The sequence below is a fragment of the Mytilus galloprovincialis genome, chromosome 1, assembly GCF_965363235.1.
Source record: "Mytilus galloprovincialis chromosome 1, xbMytGall1.hap1.1, whole genome shotgun sequence".
Classification (NCBI taxonomy): domain Eukaryota; kingdom Metazoa; phylum Mollusca; class Bivalvia; order Mytilida; family Mytilidae; genus Mytilus; species Mytilus galloprovincialis.
Window position 1 is genome coordinate 35,781,578 of NC_134838.1, and position 19,689 is coordinate 35,801,266.

The 19,689-nt window shown below is 32.3% G+C and overlaps 1 protein-coding gene across 1 annotated transcript; it reads left to right on the plus strand.

The window, feature by feature from the left end:
• Positions 1 to 2,288: 2,288 nt before the first annotated feature.
• On the plus strand, positions 2,289 to 19,020 carry LOC143072933 (uncharacterized). The gene is made up of 7 exons (XM_076248108.1): positions 2,289 to 2,423; positions 11,145 to 11,255; positions 13,087 to 13,337; positions 14,663 to 14,762; positions 15,284 to 15,373; positions 17,219 to 17,300; positions 17,891 to 19,020. The coding sequence occupies exons 1-7, from the start codon at positions 2,339 to 2,341 to the stop codon at positions 18,951 to 18,953; spliced, it is 1,782 nt and encodes a 593-aa protein (XP_076104223.1). The 5' UTR covers positions 2,289 to 2,338; the 3' UTR covers positions 18,954 to 19,020.
• Positions 19,021 to 19,689: the final 669 nt, after the last annotated feature.

A 19,689-nucleotide genomic window follows, 5' to 3' on the forward strand; every position in this document is an offset into this window, starting at 1 on the left:
AAGTACATATAATGCTTGTACAAGGAAGACTCGTTGTAAAAGGTTTACATTCTTGGTCATTATAAACTATTTGAAAAGAACCGATCGATTAGATCATATCTTAACAGCCAAAAACCTTAAGAAAGCGACATCCAATGATAATGTTCTATTTGTCAAGTCATTAAAGATTGCATATTTTGGCGTTAATATTGAATCACTGATAAGGTCTTTGCATCGGAACTAAACACATTATTTAAAAAAAAACTGTTGTTGGCATGACACGGGTTATGTTCTTCTCATATATGTTATGATGGTATGATACTAAACCCCTAACGGGAAGGATTGTGCCTGATGTTCATATGATGAAATCATAATCTTTCAGTCAGTTTAATTGAAGTCTGGAGCTGGCATGTCAGTTAACTGCTAGTAGTCTGTTGTTATTTATGTATTATTGTCATTTTGTTTATTTTCTTTGGTTACATCTTCTGACATCAGACTCGGATTTCTCTTGAACTGAATTTTAATGTGCGTATTGTTATGCGTTTACTTTACTACATTGGTTAGAGGTATAGGGGGAGGGTTGAGATCTCACAAACATGTTTAACCCCGCCGCATTTTTGCGCCTGTCCCAAGTCAGGAGCCTCTGGCCTTTGTTAGTCTTGTATTATTTTAATTTTAGTTTCTTGTGTACAATTTGGAAATTAGTATGGCGTTCATTATCACTGGACTAGTATATATTTGTTTAGGGGCCAGCTGAAGGACGCCTCCGGGTGCGGGAATTTCTCGCTACATTGAAGACCTGTTGGTGACCCTCTGCTGTTGTTTTTTATTTGGTCGGGTTGTTGTCTCTTTGACACATTCCCCATTTCCATTCTCAATTTTACTAATTAGGAACAAATACAAACACATACAATTGGATTTAACTTGTTTAGTTGTTAATCTTCCCTCTTTTATCTCGATTATTCGATCAGAAGAAGATCATGTAATAAAATATGCCTTCTGTAATCTGTTTCAAAATATACATCTTTAAATTCATAAAGAAAGACTATAAAAAAAATGAAGAAAAAAACCGCATGAAAAATATAGTTAAAATTTTAAAAACAAATCAGAGAATGATCGTAGTCACTTTAAGCAATCGAAAACTACAAATTTTGTTGATCATACAATTACGTATGCTTGAAGTAAATATTATCGACTGATTTTGGTTTGCAGTCGGTTCGGACTCATATTTCTGCAATAAAAGTGGTTAACACATAATTGCATATAAATGAATCATTGGAATAAGAAGTGTAAGACCTTTTAAAAATGAAGAAAGCAAACATCCCTTAAGTAGAAAAAAAACCCACCCATACTCAAAATAGAAAAATACGGTGAGTTAATCCACAATACATCTTATCGCTATTTGTCCGCCATTACTGGATATCACACAGGTTCCCGTAAAAGTTTCACGTCATAAAACAAAATATCTGACGCCACAATGGAAAAGTGATTGTTGTATGTGTCAAAAGTTCAAGCGGCCGGGTCAGCCGGGATTAGCGATAAGGTGTATATACACTGCTCATAATACTAAAGAATGGATAACTTAATCCTTAGTAGAAGATGAAATTGATTATTGTATGCATCTATAACATTATTATCATAATAATTGCATGAAGACAAACATTATAGTACAGCATTGGATAAATGTTCCGACTTCGTCAGCAAATATCGGAAGCGTCAAATATAAAAAAAATATAAATGCAGAAGCAATCAAAGCTTTTGGTCTAGGGGTTGCCAGGATGCCTCAGATGTAGGCGTTTGAGTACTGCTGAGGAAAAATAAAACATTTGCGAACGCCTATTACAGTTAAGCAGTCCTTATTTGTAAAGCAATCGTGCAGATCGTATCTACATTTTGTTTACCCAAGTTACTTCAAAAGAGAGACGAAAGATACTTGAGAGACATTCAAACTCATAAATCGCAAAAAAAAACAAAACAAACAACGCCATGGCTTAAGACGAAAAAGACAAACAGACAAACAGTAGTACACAAAACACAACATAGAAAACTAAAGAATAAGCAACACGAACCCCAACAAAAACACTGTGGAAGATCTCATGTACTCCGTGGTATGGTTGAAAATAACATGCAACTTTTATATACAACTTTTAATATATCGTTGACACAGAATATGTGACAATGAGAATTTGTTTACACATATACATATGTTTTACCATCACTGCTTTAACTTTACCTGTCAAATCTTATCGAACACTAGGTTTTTAAACACTTTAAATCTTATACCACATGATAAGTAACACAGGTAGATAATAAAAAACAATAATATAAAATACTTCCGGGATGATATTTTGTCAAAATTATGATTAGCTATTTCAAATGGACAAACTTCTTGGTGATTATATTATTGTTGATGGTTACAGATTTAATTATTTGTAGTAATGAAGGTAAGCAATAAGTAACAATTCAATGCTAAACGACTTCTCCTTAGATGATATTTCAAAACAGTTAGCAAACACACCAACATGTTGGTACTTATAGTGTTGTGCTGCTACATTACTGTCTAAGGAAAGGGAAGGGTTGAGAGCTCACAAACATGTTTAATCCCGCCTTATTCTTTATTTGCCTGTCCCAAGTCAGGAACATTTTAGCTCAGTGGTTGGTGTTGGTATGTGTCTGTTATGTTTGTTTTTTGGTTAATTGCTTTGTTATAAATTCTGCCGGTAAATTTTTGTTTGTTTGATTTATCTTACAATTTTCATGTCCAGACCTTTTATAGACGACCATACGGTGTGGGTTTACTCATTGTCGCGTAATGTTGCTTATAATTGCTTATATCAACTTCATTTAAAATATTGTGGATAGTTGTCTCATTGGCAACCATACCCCATCCCCTTATTTTTATACGACCCCAAACATTTTTTGGGATCGTATAATGGTATGATGTTGTCGTCTGCGTCGTCTGCGTCGTCAGCGTCGTCGTCGTTTGAAGACACATTGGTTTCCGGATAATAACTTTAGTTTAAGTGAATAGATCTTCGTGAAATTTTTTCAGAAGGTTTAATACCACAAAAGGGGGGTTGGGATTGATTTTGGGGATGATGGTCCCAACCGATTAGGCCCAAAAGGGGCCCAAAATAAGCATTTCTCAGTTTCAGGATGATAACTTGTTGTTAGAAGTATTTCAATTGCTCTGAAATCATACCGCAATGTTAAAAACCACAAGTAGAAGGTTTGGATTCAATTTAGGGGTTATGGGGCCAAAGTTTAGGAATTAAGGGCCAAAAAGGGGTCAAAACAAGCATTTTGCTAGTTTCAAGACAATAACTTAGGTGTAATTGTATGCATCTCTCTGAAATTGTACCACAATGTACCATATAACAAAGGGGAGGCTGGGATTTAGTTTTTGATTAATTGCCCAAAATATGTAGGAATAAGGGGCCAAAAAGGGCCAAAAAGAGCCAAAAAGAAGCATGTTTCTAGTTTTCAAACAATCATGACAATAACTTGTGTTTCAGTGTATGGATCTCTCTGAAATTGTACTACAAGGTTCAATACTGCAATGGAAAGCATGGGATTGAGTTTAAGGGTTATTGCTCCAAGGGGGTTTCAAAAAGTTGGGGGGGGGGGGTTACCATTTTTTGAAGGGCTTCCTTTTTTCAACATTTTTCAAATTTCGAAATTTGAAAAGTTTCAAGAAGAAATCTTCATTTGAACAGTATTGTGCAATAGATTTGTTAGATCTTTGACCACATTAATTTTGTGACAAAAACCTATATTATGTCAAAAGTTTGATCACAGCTTGAATATTGTGACCAAATTTGCCCCAACTGTACAGGGTTCAACCACTGGGGTCGTACGCCCTGCGGAGCACCTGGTTATACTGGGTATTGTATCAATATAAAATAAAATAGGAACAATCTGAATATTGTCAATATGATTTGCTGTGAAAGGAAATTTTCTCTTGGGCTTCGCAAATGTATACCCAATTTGACTTTGACTATTTTAATCGATAAGGTCTGTAATATTCTTAAATGTTTAGCTTACAATTGAAATTTGTTTGTGCTTCTTGCACCTACGGAGAAGCTCACGAAGCGAGTGATTTTCAATGACAAACACCGGTCATCAAGTTGACCGAGTTTTAAATTAAAATTGATATAATTTAAAAAAAAAAAATAACAAGACATTCTTTATTGACAAGGAAATAAAATAACTTAATAAAGATTTAAAGGATTTGTGTTGATAAAAATGTGACAATAACAATGATTAATCGTAATTTAAGATACTTATTTTTAACGTTTCTGTCTAGAATTGAATGCCGAAAACAAATTGCAATTAAATATCTAACACTTCTTACAAAAATTTGTAAACTATTTTTACATGTATCAATTTACATTCATGTGCGTTTCATCCTTTTACAAGAACATACAAAAACTGATCCAATATCCTGTGTGTGATCATTTTATTAATATTGGTGGATGTTTAACCCCGATTGACACTACTGTGTTTCATTTTTATTCATTTTATTATTTTTCTATCAGTTTAGCTTAACAATTTACATGACCAACGGTTACCTTATTAGTTTCCTCCTGGTACTTAATGACATATATAGTGTGATATGTATGTCTCAATCTTTAGTTTTCTGAGTAATGTTTTTTATTGTTGTTTTCTTTCCGTCGTTTTTCTCTTTGGCCATGGTTTTTTCTAGTTTGATAGGAGTTATAAGTTCTAATCGTCTCCTTGATATCTTCTCTCTTGTTCGATAAATCGATTAGTTAATATATCTTTATTTAGCACAAATAACACACCTACGACGGTCAAAGACAAACCAATAATTATGTGTATAAACAACAATATAATAATGAAATTTATATCAAAGATAAAAAAAAATATCAAACACACAATACACAACACAACAAGTTCCCCTGTCCCAAGTTCCATAGACTGTTTCAAAATTTAGCCTAAATATTCAGAAAGGAGCCAAAATATTTTACTTGCTGACTTTAGTTGGGTTTAGAATATATTTCATGTTAATATCAGATAAAACTTAGTAGTCATTAGCTGACAAAAATATTCAAAATAAATACGAAATTGCTGTATCAAATAATCAAAATAAATACGAATGTCCAATTTGAAATGATAGTAAATTGAATCGGAAGAACTTCTCGTAGAATGACTATAGTTGTCACTTGAATTCTTCATTTTGAATTAGAAAGTGAATATGAGAAAGAAAATGGTTCTTCAAAGTCAACAAACCGGTTACTACGAAGACGGATGACTTACCCCCTCCAAAAAAATTTAAAAGAAAGAAGTAATTAACAATAACGCACTGACGATACCATTCAAATCAGGATTATTATCTAGTTTCCAGCGGTTTGAAAAAGACCGATTAGATTATTTTACTTCAAAGATTGTCAGTTTTTCCTTGTTCTCTTAATTTAAGACTACGACTTATAGTTCTCTTGGTTATATATGGTATTGAAGGTGTATCTCAGTTAGTTTCCGATAATCTTTATTTTAAACCAATTTTCAAATAAAGCAAGGAATATTACATAAGCAGTTGTCAACGTTGAATATTGTGACTGTGTTGACCTCTAGATGTGTGATGACCTCTAGATGACTGTGTGTTATTTTGTGTGTATGTGTGTCTGTATCAGGATTCAGTCTTTTTAATTGTTTGTTTATTTCTCTTAAACTGTTGAAGCTACTTTTACAATATCAAGAATGTTTTTAATAAAAACCCGCTGTAGTTGTAAACTTCTGTCTTAAGAGCAATACATAACCTCGCTAAAGGTGCTTCTTAAAAGTTAGCAGATCCATATACAGTTGGAACTTGTCTACGATACAGATATACCATAACGGTAAATAAAATCATGATGACATCCGCTAAACCTTCAAAAGGGTCACTTCTGCTTTACTTTGTTTGAATACATAGTCCAATAAATCCGTTGAAGCAGCAATTCCCAATCAATGAAAAACTTCGTATGAAAAGCAAGCTTTCGAATATCATATTAAATAGAATACATGTTCTTCAGATCTCTTTTTGTAAAAGTGACATTCCAGAACCACTATTTACATTCATTTTAATGATATGAGACGGTACATTTGCTATACATAAACGAGGACATTTTGCCCATGTGTAAATCTTAACGTACTTTGATAGAGGCTAAAACTTATAAACTGAAATTTGATTTCTGGCATTGAAGAAATGACTAAAAGGAGTAAATAACATCGGTTGTGTGGTTTAGAAAGACTACATGATACTGTTTTAAAAGTTAAAGCCTAAAGGTTAGTGCTTAACTAACATGCTGCTGGTTCGTATAAAAAAAAGTCTAGGTTTAATGAAGAAATTGTTGATACACCATTAAGGTTTGTTTAACCTATTTGTAATCTCATACATAAATTCAATCAACACAATTCCTGACGGTAGAAAGTCATTTCGTACCTTGACTATTTTGTACCCAAAATATACCATTCCGTTCCCAACGTTTACCATTTCGTACCTACGAGAAAAAAAACCCATTTCATATCATTTTTTCTCTAACTAAAAAAAATCATAGGTTTATAATTAAACCAATGTTATGATTGTATTGGCCAAAAAATTATAGTTTTAGGACTGTTTTCGAATTGTCAATATTTTAAACGAAATTCAAAAAATGAAAAATGTAAAGACTTATTCTCCTAAAAAATATCCGCCATATCCTGTGTTTTGTTTTCTGATTTATCAAAGATCTTGCAATACTAAACAATATCAGTATCTACATGTTACATAATGACTGATGATAAAATGTTACTAGTAACCAGTGTATGTAAAGTGCGGATCCTAAAATATCATTTTTACTGTATATGCCATAAATGTCTAATGTAGAATGATAAATAAACAGACGAACTTTTTTTAATTTTTGAAGAAAATGAAGAAAAATAGTTAAAATGTATATGTTCAGAAATACATAATACTAATAAAACAAAGTAAGAGATGAGAGCGGGATTTATCGCGCCTAAAGCCATCCAACTGTGAAATATATACCAAAATAGGTGAATTTTTAGGACATTTCACGAACAGATCGTGCAGGTGCTTTATAACTAACAGGTGAGATGTTGTTGCAGTAAAAAATATTCATTTTAATACAATTATTAAAGTTGTATAACGTAGAATATGTTTTGTCATTCAGTTTCTTCATATTTAACTAAATTCCACTATGATGATTTCGTAATGCTAGTCATGTTTACTGTCGAATAATGATACTATTCTTTTAACTGTTGAGCGAATCATTAGTATTGTATATGCGGTGCATTTTCACTGTATAATTATTATTTTTTTTATCTTTTACAGCTCATTTCTTTAAGCATGTAGAGCAAGACTTTAGTTGATTTGCTTGCTTTTTTTATTGGATAATCATTATGATAACACCCAATTTAATTCAAATATTAAAAATACAGGTTAAACTACAATGTATGCCTATTCATATTGTTTAAAAATGTCAATCTTATTTACAAAGTTTGTATAAACAATTATACAAACAAAGCAAGCAAGCCAACCAAAGTTTTGCTTTACATGCATTAGGAAATTAGCTGTAAAGCCTTAATTTAGCCGACTTGCTCAAATAATAGATAAAGTAAGAGAAAGATTTGATAAAATTTAACTTACGGATAAAAGTTTGGTTTTAAAACACTCTACTAAATTCAATAGAAATAACATTTATTTCAAATGTATTCCATTTAGTTTCTTATAAAGCGTATAGAGATCTTTATCCTTATTTTTTTTATCCATTTCCATGACACCTCACCACTAATTACGTACATCTTGATATAGATTGCACCTTTGTTTTCCCGTTTAAAAGGTTGTACACTGGAGCCCTTTATAACTTGCTGTTCGGTGTGAGCCAAGACTCCATGTTGAAGACCGTATTTTGACGTATAATGGTCTACTTTTATAAATTGTGACTCGGATGGAGAGTTGTCTCATTGTCACATACGACATCTATATGGCTCAAAAACGAAACGAGACGGGATAAAAAGGGATGAAAAAAATCTACGCTACTTTTTTAATATATTTATAATGGGCTTTATATGAGTCAAAATAGAGTAAAATAGTGGGTCACATTTGGGTATAAGCGTCACGCCGGATTGCCGATTTTTTGCAAGCGTGACAGGTGAAAGTCAAATGATTGTGTAGAGAAAAACGGGAAATGAAGTCTAGCGGGACACGGATAATTACAAAAAATTAGAACTGCATAGTAAAAGCGAGATACGGGAATCTGACAAAACAATAAGCGGAATACGGGAATCTGCCAACACAGTAGGCGGGATCCGGGATCAGAACCCCCCAATGAGACCCCAGAAAAAGATATTTTTGTATATTCATCCTATTGTTACAGTCATGCCTTCAATAACAAAAGTATCCGATGCATGCATTTTTTCATATTTTTGGTCCCTTTTTCAATTTTGTGGGGTCCAAATTTATAGACAAAAGTCCTTTAATATAGATATTTGGAATTCGTTGACATGCTGAATCTGACCATGTATCAAGTTTGGGGATTTTTTGCCTAGTTGCTGAAATAGCCCACATAGAGTTCCAAAGGGTCTAAAATCAACAAAAATGAATTGTAGCATGCATTTCGTGTACAATAACCCAAATGTGCATGGTTTTACCTCTGTGGTAGTATCCATTCGCGGATCTAGAATTTTTCATAAGTAGGGGCCCACTGACTGCTTAAGAGGGCCTTCTGCTGTCACGCTCCAGTGATTCACTATATAAGTTAAAATCAAGGAGAAACGTAATCTGAAGAATACAATATGACATTTTGAGAATCGCTTTTGTTACAAGTTTGAAAAGCTATATATTTGATGAAGAATGAATGAGGAGTTTGTATTTCAATTGGAAAATACATGTATCATAAATCCTAAAGTCATCAACTAAGTTTTTTTTCATTTGTTGCAAGTGCATTTATCACATAATTCTAGAATAAAAATTCCTCGCATCTTTGAAAATTCTACATTAATAATGACTGCCCTAACAGTGATAATTCATCGCATCTATAGTTAAAATGGATCGCTTTCAATAATCGATATGCTATATTATGATGCTTTTATAACACTTATTTGAAGTTTAATGCTATGTTTGTATATTATAAAGACATATCACAATGAAAATATGTTAAAACTTAACTTAAAATCCTTTAACTTGATATTCCGACACCTAAATGGTCCAACATCCCATTGGTCCGACGTTTTGGTCATTTAGGTTATACGCTAACGGGATTTTAACATAAGAAAGCCAAATAAAAGGTTCAATATAAGGATAACCTTCTCCTCCGTTTGAAGCCGTGAAACAAGATATAAAAAAGTAATACTTAGTGACAAAGTAGCCGAACGTCATCACTAGCGTAATTTAAAAAAAGTACAAACTACTTTGTCAAGTGTTGTTTGATTAATTAGATATCTCAAGATACACGGCGGCCGACTAAAGTAAAATCAAACACAGACTGACGTACAATTAGTGATCATATTTTCCTTGTGATGTTTTATATTAAAATTGTCAATTTGTTGATATAAATATACTAGTAGCACTTTACTCATTTAGTAATGTTAGTTAGTACTCTTATCATATCTGATTTAGTGATGTAAATGAAATGATCCAGACTCAACATATTGCATAACAATAATAAAAAAAAATCTGCCCTATGGTTGTCTGATGTTGAAGCGGTTGGCAGGCTTTCAAACTAACAGGAGACCATACGCTTCCTCAATTTTAATATACAGCTCATCATGGGACTTTTCTGAACAATTAAAAATACGTCATATGTTATAATTTCCCCTTGCTTGAAATATATTGTTTCTGATTATTTATATCAAATTTGCAGATATATGTTTGTAAATACGTGCAATCAAATGATATGGAGGTATTATAAGATTTAGATAATGCAAGGGCGACTACAGATACATTTGTATGACTTAAATTAAATGGTTGATTTTCAAAGACTCCGAGAGAAAACGTTACGTAACATGCGTTACCGTTAAAATCAACCAAAATTAATTAATACTATGATAGAAATATATTTTCCCAACAGTAATACAGCATTCCTATAAAAATATTTCGTTTTTGCATTTGTTTTGACTCGATTTTTCTACTGGAAGTATCCGTGAATTGACATTGCACCCATGACCTTTGACCTCGATTTAAAAAAAAATGCACCATAATTTCTTTTGACGACCGGGATATTTAGAAAGTACACATTCTTAGCTTTCCAGTGATATATAATTTAGCCGTGTGTTAGGTAAGTGCATTAAAAATGTAAATTTAGCTGTCATATCACTCGCCTATAAGGTGTAATCCTAAGTGTAGACCTAGTTTCCGCAAATGTCTATTAGTAGTACTTTTTATGAACCTATAGTAGGGCAATAAGGCCCTCATTTGGCCCAAAAATTACTGCAAATTTAAATGTTATCATACATATTTTTAAATTACTGTAAATATCTAAGGTACAAGGTATTCAGAAAAACAAAACAATTTTGGACATTGAACCAGTTACCATGGCAACAAATCATGACTTAATTTGCATATTTTGTAAACTTTCGTGTTTTTCTTTGTTTTTTCATCAAATTTTTAAGTATATTTTAGATTGAAAAAGAATGTGCGCATCCAAGAAACAACTTTATATTTAGTGAGATTTTGTCAATAGTTATAATTAAGCTTCTGTTAAATTATTTTGTTGTTTCTTGGCTGCCAACGATGTTTCCACAACAGAAATAAAGATAGAAAACTGCATAAATTCTGTAATTTTTTTTCATTTTTGTGAAAACAGTACATATTATGACGTAATTGTGACGTCATCACATAAAAATCTTAATGTTTTTCGTTGATATTTCTTGACCCTATGCATTTCTAAACATTATGTGCCAATTTGAGGAAGTTATCAAACATTTTATTTTCTTGGGCCAAAACCAGGCCTTAATGCCCCTACTCCTTAGTCGAATGTTTGACATACAATGTTTTACACACAATTTTCATTGGTTTTCATAAAAAAATTCACCAAAAAAAACCAACAAACAATGTATGTCAATAAGTGTGTACTATAAATACCAAAATCTTCACTTTACTGCAGTAATAGAGTTGTTTTTACAAGAAATTATAAACAAGAAATGTTTAAACTTCCTCTTTTCCCCAGGGATTACTTGTGGATTTGAGTTAAACTTTTGTGGATGGAAGAGTGACAACTGGATAAGAAGAAACCAATCAAAATTTGGTACATCAGGCCCAAAAGCACCTGCAGATGGAGGTATGTTTTCGTCAATACTATGTTGTTTAGTATTGTATAACTTTAACATGTACCTATGCATTTTTCAAAGATTTTATATTTGAGTTCAAGCCACTTACCTTGAATTTATGTTTTTTTTTTTGGAATTGGACAATTTTAAACTCTAAATAAACTCATCATAGATACCAGGATTTAGTTTTGTATTTACGCCAGACTAGCGTTTCGTCTACAAAAGACTCATCAGTGAAGCTCGAATCCAAAAAAAGTTTAAAATGCCAAATAAGTACAAAGTTGAAGAGCATTGACGACCAAAATTCATAAAAGTTTAGCGAAATACAGCTAAGGTAATTTATTCCTGAGGTAGAAAAGCCTTAGTATTTAAAAAATTCAAAAGTTTGGTAAATAGTTAATTTATAAATATGACCATATCAATGATAATTTGTGTCAACACAGAAGTGCTGACTACTGGGCTGGTGATACCCTCGGGGAATTAAAACTCCACAAACATATATAAAACATATAACATTAATGCACTTATTAGAAATATCAATTTGATCTTATGATGTATCTGGATGATATGTTTTGGGAAACGAAAAATGTACAAAACAATAGAAACCTGCTTGTCTCATTGGAATCCCTAACCGATGTATCATTGATTTTTCTATTATATTTCAACGTTTCGTTATAGAAACTTTTATCTTTACTTCTAAACACATATTATAAATGAAGAATATGTTTCTAGTCGTGATGTAATTATTCAGCATAAATGCGTCTAATTTGTAAAATTATTGCTTGTCTCACGGACACGAATTCGAAAGCGTCTACACCATAGTACAATATAATTACTTATAGCTAACACTATAGTTTTTTGTTTGGCTTTACAACTATAAGAGCCTTATGTAGACTAAATGCACGCCTGGTGTATTGAATTATACGACTGGTACCCCACACTATATCCGCCCCCCCCCCCCCCAAAAAAAAAAGCCTGTCAGTTTTTTTTCTCTCATTGATAAACTAGGCCAAGCTAAACATCTTGTGAAATTTTTAAAGGATTTGAACTATAGGTTTAAAAGATTTGGCAACTCAAATATGGCATCTTTTACATGCTGGTATCGGTTAAATTTGGAAGTTTCAGAAATATGGGTATAGGGGTATCCAAGCTAATATTTAAAAAAAAAATAATCCTAAATCGACAATAGCATAGCTAATAATGATATCTGAGGCGAATATTAGTTCACTGATACCCTTTCTTGTAAGTCTTTTTATTCTGGATTTAAAATTTAGTCCAAACAAAAAAAGGGGGTACTAAAAAGTGAATGTGATGGTTCTAGTATTTGAAGAAGATTTTTTTTTGTGTCGTTTATTTTTTCAATAAACTAACCATTTGGAGTGCTATACTTGTCGGTTATTCTTGCAAAACCTGTCAGGTCTATTCATATTGATGCTTGTAGGTTTTTGTATATGACAAATACTGCAAAGGATAAAAAAAAAACAGAAATGTGACGTGTTATAGAAGACCTTTTTCTCTTATTTTTCTTGATGTGTGGATGTGAACTGCACTTTATGGTCCATCTTCGTGAGCCTCCCCGTCACTGTATTCAAAAACACTGTCTTAATATATCAAGGACATGGAGGAGAGGGATACTCTTTTATATATAAGATGTATATGATATTTACAAATAAAGTTTAACCCAATAAATAATTTTTTTTATGAACATGTTCCATTGGTGTGTAACTCAAATCTCCATTCAGTCAGATTTGCATACTATTTTAGTATCATGACATGACCACTTGTTGATATTTCATTAATATTTATTAATTATTATACATGTTTGTACTTATATCTTTGCAGACTATTTTGCTCAAATTGATAGCGAGTTCTCCAACAGAGATTCTACTTTGAAAATAAATTTCAGCAAGCCAGCCGGTGTTTCATGTATTAAATTCAGACACCATTTATATGGAGATTACTCAAAGGAGTTAAAGTTTGGTTACTTTGTATCCAGTGGAATTCTTACAGTTCTCAATATGATTGATAAAAAAGAAAATTTCTGGGGTTGTTCGACCGTTTTTCTCTCAGATTTGCCAAGCCAAGCTCAAGGGGTAAGTATTATATACATTACAAAGCACAGTAATAGCATTATACATTTCTTTAGATTTTCAATTCCAGAATTTCAAAATTAACAGAACACGTTTCATTATTCATTCATATGAATTTGCAATTTAAAAGATTGACATGATAATTATAATCTCTCAAACTTTATAAAATTTCTAATTTAATGAGAAATATTTTAAGCTTTTCTCTATAAATCTAGAATTCGTTAAATATTTCTAAATAAATGAACGCTTTTAAACCGTATAAAGCTACAAAAAGAAGCAGTGGATTCTTAAAATTACATTTCCATTCTCAAACCATGAAAAAAAAGAGTTTCATGAAGATTACGCCAACACAATATTCACGACAGCACTTCATCTCCATGGTAATGTCACAAGAATGCGTATGAATATTTACAATAAAACAAACAAAAAAACATATTGAATTGGTAGATTTATGATTTTAGCATTGTTACATCAATTGCCATCGTGACTATTGCATGATAAATGGATCATTGAAAATAATGCAAGGGAATGTCTGAAACACAATGGCTGAATTTTTAGGACACACCTGGTTTTTTTTGTCTTCCAATACAGCTTATTACGTGATAGCTGATCATTGCTATGAATGACATTCCTATCAACAATAAAATCAAATAACTAAGTTGACTTTTGATTGACGAATCAAACAAAATTATCTATTTATCAAACAAGCAATACATATAATAAAAGGAAAATATACGCCTATAATAACATGAAATCATATTAATACAAGACATAAAAACATTGTTTTCAAAATTCGAATTGTCCGAAGAACAATGTACGTAGAATTGTCTACCTAAGGAAAAGATTAATTTTGCTGTGTTTGAACAAACCTTCCTTAGTTTTTGGCAATTAATGCTTTAGTTTCAAATGATTGAATTACCATGAAAAATTCTATTGTCAAGGTTTAGAAAATTACAATTTAATTTATCAATTTTAACGTTGGATTTAGTAACATGCACATGTAGCAAGTTGAAGTGTATATAGTTAATTTGCATATTTACATATTATTTATATTATCTATGTCTGTTAAGATCTAAATCCCTTGTGTTATTCTTAAAAATGTCCACCATGCGCTGCATGTGTCCTTGGTATTAATAAGATTTAGCCAAACATATTGATCAACAGTATTTCAAATAAGAGGACGATAGTAAGAAACTATCGGCGGTTTAGTTATTCCCAAAATCCGGAACAAACAATATCATAAAGCAAAATGGCCTCATCTATTTGCATGTCCAATGAAAGTAGTTTCGTCGGTTTTAACTTATTTGCCGTTTCACCTTTTTTCTTAGATTTTTTTCCAAGCAGAAACAGGAGAAAACGCATTCAGTATTATTGCCTTGGATAGCATAACATTTATTAACCTAGGAAATGAATGCAACAAGGTCTCAAGTATGTATAATACATTACAAATGTTATTATTACTTCTGTTAAATTACTGTAGAGAAAACAAAGATTGTATTAAATTTCTGTTTTACATTAAGTCATCGTAGGCAACATTATAGCAGAAAGTAAAATCCCACAAATACTGAACTCCGCGGAAAATTTAAAACGGAAAGTCCCTAATCAAATGGCAAAATTAAAAGCTCAAACACATCAAACGAATGGACAACAACTGTCATATTCCTGACTTGGTACAGGCATTTTCTTTTGTAGAACATTGTGAATTAAACCAGGTTTTATACCTAGCTAAACCTCTTACTTGTATGACAGTCGTGTAAAATTCTACTATATTGACTACGATGTGTCAACAAAACAAACAAACATAACATTTATTCATGCTAGGTAAAAATGTCAAAAATAGAGGTACAGCAGTCAAAGTTATTATCGCATATTATCAGAAATAGTGACCCCCTTTAATGTTCATGTCAATGGCAGCAATATCAATCTATGTCAACTTCTCTTCTGAGCAGATTGTCCAGTACCAAAACCGCCACCCACTACCACTACAAAACAGCCATCAACTGTAACACCAACAGATAAAACATCCGGTTCATCAAATGGTGAGTAAACGTAAATCCCTAGAGCTCAAAGTGATAAAGATGAATTAAAGCAGCAGATGGCTATTATAATCTTCTGAAGGATAATTACCAATATGCTGCAAAAATCATTCTTCTACAGTTTAAATAAAAAATTACAAATGATTGTTTTTTTACTATTAAAATCGTGACTTTTTGTATGACCTTGACTACGTGTTCTTTTTTATTCCGTGTTTAATGTATATCAATTATATGGTCATTTTTATAAATTTACTGTTTGCAAAAGTATAAATTATTCTAAATACTAAGGATTTTCTTATCCCAGACAGATACCGGTAACCTTAGCCGTTTTTTGCATAACTCTTTGGAATTTTGAATCATCAATCCTCAACATCTTTGCTTTGCTTTCTTTACTATTTTGATCTGCGCGTCACTGATGAGTCTTATGTTGACGAAACACACTTATGGCGTATGAAAAAATATAAGCCTGGTAGGATCTCAATACGATGTATCTTTCGATATTCTAAAGATAATATATGACCTTAAGTTTTAACCGTCAAGGTTGAAAATTAATATTTGTATGTTCACAACAACACAATATATCATGAACCTTTTGACTTTTTTTTTCATGGCAACACTATTTTCAATGAAATTTTAGGTATTCACTAGAGGTCCTGTCCTCCTCTCATATTCGAAATCGTTGAATTTTCAAAAGACAATTCAGACCTTTACTCCTAAACATATATTGTCTTAATTGCCTTGATAGGCATATTTTAGTGTACCAATGTTCGTCATTAGTGGACGTGCCCCGACCCGTGCACATCAATTACTCCTAACTATTTGGAAACGCGTTTGTTTCCCAAATCTCAACACAATAAACTCATCATAGATACCAGGACTAAATTTTGTATATACACAAGCCGCGCATTTCGTCTTTAAAAAAACTCATCAGTGACGCTCGAATAAAAAAAAGTTAAAAAGGCCAAATTAGTACGAAGTTGAAGAGCATTTAGGACCAAAATTCCTAAAAGTTTTGCCAAATACAGCTAAGGTTTTTATATGTTCTTAATTGTCATCATACCACATTTACAGTTGACATTTTTGTCACTGAAGTCATGCACCAACACCTTTATCTTTATTTGTTTATAATTTTAAAACTAAAATGAATGTCATCCCTTATTCATATTTATATATATAGTTTAACTTCCCAAAATCCCCAAAATGGCACCATAGATTTTGTCTGTGGTGGAGGATGAAGAAAAGGCACAGGACCAATTCACGTGTTGTCATTAAATTCTTAAAAACAAGTCTCCACCAATTAAACATAGTTGTATTCCTGTTGCCATAACAATGGAAGAAATAGTACTCGTTTGCTGTTTTTTTTTATTGGAGTAAATTCAGGAAATGACGGGGGGACATTAGTTTAAGTCGACTAAACAGTTCCACCTTGATGCATTTTAAAAGAAAGTCATAGGTCAATCCCTTAATAGAACAATCAATTTTAAAGCAAAACGTTTGACAACGCCTATTGAAATCAGAGTAACTTATATTCATATTATATGCTAGATTTTCTTTAATAAAACAATGGGATTAGTTATTACGTACGACGTATTTGTAAGACTATTGAGTGCTACTCATCAATGAAATTGATAATGGAAATGGGGAATGTGTCAAAGAGACAACAACCCGACCATAGAATAGACAACAGCCGAAGGTCACCAATAGGTCTTCAATGCAGCGAGAAATTCCCGCATTCGGAGGTGTCCATCAGTTGGCCCCTAAACAAATATATATACTAGTTCAGTGATAATACACATCATACTTAACTCAAATTATAAACAAGAAACTAAAATTAAAAATATTTTGTAGAATTATGGTACATTATTGGTGGAGCTTGTGGAGGGGTTGTCTTATTGGCTATTATTATAATCATTTTATGTATTTTAAAAAGGTATGTATACAAGATAAATTGTTAGATTTTGCTCATCCATGCTATTAATACACCATTGCGTATACATGTATTTGTAAATAGAAAGTCGATGGTAGTAAAACAAAACTTAACATGTTAACGTGCAGCTAGCTGCTGTATTTCAGGTACCCATGGTTTGCAGTTTTCCAGAGAAAAAATGCATAGAAATGTTCATGAAATACACGAACATTTACAGAGGTACTTAAGTACTGGCTATAAAATAAGGAAATCGGTAAAATTGAATTTGCTGTCATAAAATTTAGGAAATCATATAGATTACGAAGTGCACCTTTCCCATGCACAGTGATTTGTTGACCGAAACTGGCTTTACTTTTTCTCTTGTTTGCTGCACTACCTCCTGAACGTTTGTATGTTGTTTTGAATTGAAGATATGCAGGCCTCGATTATTTGTTGTCGCAATGCGCATCTAGTGCAGATACATAGATTCTGTTAATTTTATTTGACATTTTTTATGGTTGTTTTTCCTTTCTGGTGTGTTTGATTAGTTCTGACACACATTTACTCTAACTATACCCACTCGTTTTTATCTTACATTTGATGTTTTATTGCAGAAGTCGAAGCAAGAGAGACATTCCAAGTCTACCATCTGCATCATTTCTAAATAGCCCCAACAGCAGACAACTTCCAGCCATACCTTGTGACCAAAATATAAGTAATGGATCAATTATGTCTATAGCAGAGTCATACGACAGGAAATTTTCAATACAGCCTACACCCGATCCAATCATGTTAAAGAATGACGAGGTTTGGAAAAACGATCACGTTCAGACACATCCTACAGATCCTATCATGTTAAAAAATGACGAGGTTTGGGAAAACGAGCACGTGCTAACAGAATCTGATAACAACCGGGTGGCATCAACGGACTATACAGACATATTAGAGACCAGTCCAGTTAGGGAAAACAAAAGTGACTTAAGTGATTATATTCATGTACCACCGGACTATCCAAATGATGATGAAACATCACAAAAAGACTATCTTGTTCCAGAGGAAGAAAAGCAGTCAAATGAAGAGGATGAAAATACTAAAATAGAACATAATGAGATAAAGAAAGAGCATATTTATATGAATGAACCCGATGATGACTATTTAGAACCAATTAATGCTCTAGGAGAATCGATTCGTGCACCCGATAATCAGTACGAGTCAGATCCAACGGATAAGGGTAATAAAAACAAAACTTCTCCCGTTAACCTGTGTGTTGCTCCATTCACCGAGGAGCACCTAGAAATACCCCAAATACCTGTTATGCATAGAGAAAAGTATCACCTAAATGCTGCTGAAAATAAAGAGGACACAGATAACGACTATGATGATGCTGCAACGGCATTAAACGGTTATACTACTGAAAACAATGATCAAGATGAACTTTATGACAATTCTAGGGGCGAACAAGACACTAATTCGATAAAAAGTGACAAAGAAGATTATTTATATATGACGGAAAACCGAAAAGATGAAGATTGTGTCAAACCAACCAAAGATTCTTACGACAATTCTAAGGGTGGACAAGACAATAATTCAGTTAATAGTGATAAAGAGGATTATTTCGATATGTCGGAAAACCAGAAAGATGAAGACTATGTAAAACCAACAATAGATACAAGCTAATATTTACTTACTCTTTTATGGTCTATACATACTAAGCATTTAAACAGAAAAGTATTTTAAAAACTTATACCATGTGTTAAAAATTTTATGTTCCGATTGCTTTATTGTATGTTGGGATTTTCGGTCTTTGTTTCAGGTGTTACACACTCAAGCCAATGTGATGTAACCCTAAAAGTAGGGTTACATAAATGTGTACCTTTGTACACATATAAAATTAGATGATGTGATATAAATGTTTACGAGACAAGTATTTACCAGAAACCAAAGAACGCGGACGTTTATTATGATTTGATAATTTTTTTTTTAAACTATTTCCCATATTTTGATATTGATCCTGATTGCGTTGTTTGCCAAACATGTATATGGAAATGAGGAACGCCCTCATATGACTTTGATTGCATAGAAATACAAACAACTCCTGCATATGGAATAAACATAATTTCAAAATTAAAAAAGATTTGGTATGATTGCCAATGAGACAACTCTCAACAAGAGACCAACTGACACAGAAATTAACAAGTTTATGTCAAGGACTTCAAAAATGATCAAAGCCTAAACTGCAAAGTCAGATATGAAAGGCCCCGAAATGACAAATGTAAAACATTTCAAACAAGAACATTTTTGTACAAAAATGAACAAAAAAGTTACAGAGCAACAAAAACAACCACTGAATTACAAGTTCCTGACTTAAGAGAGGAACACACAGAATACGGCGGAGTTGTACTAGTGTTTTGGG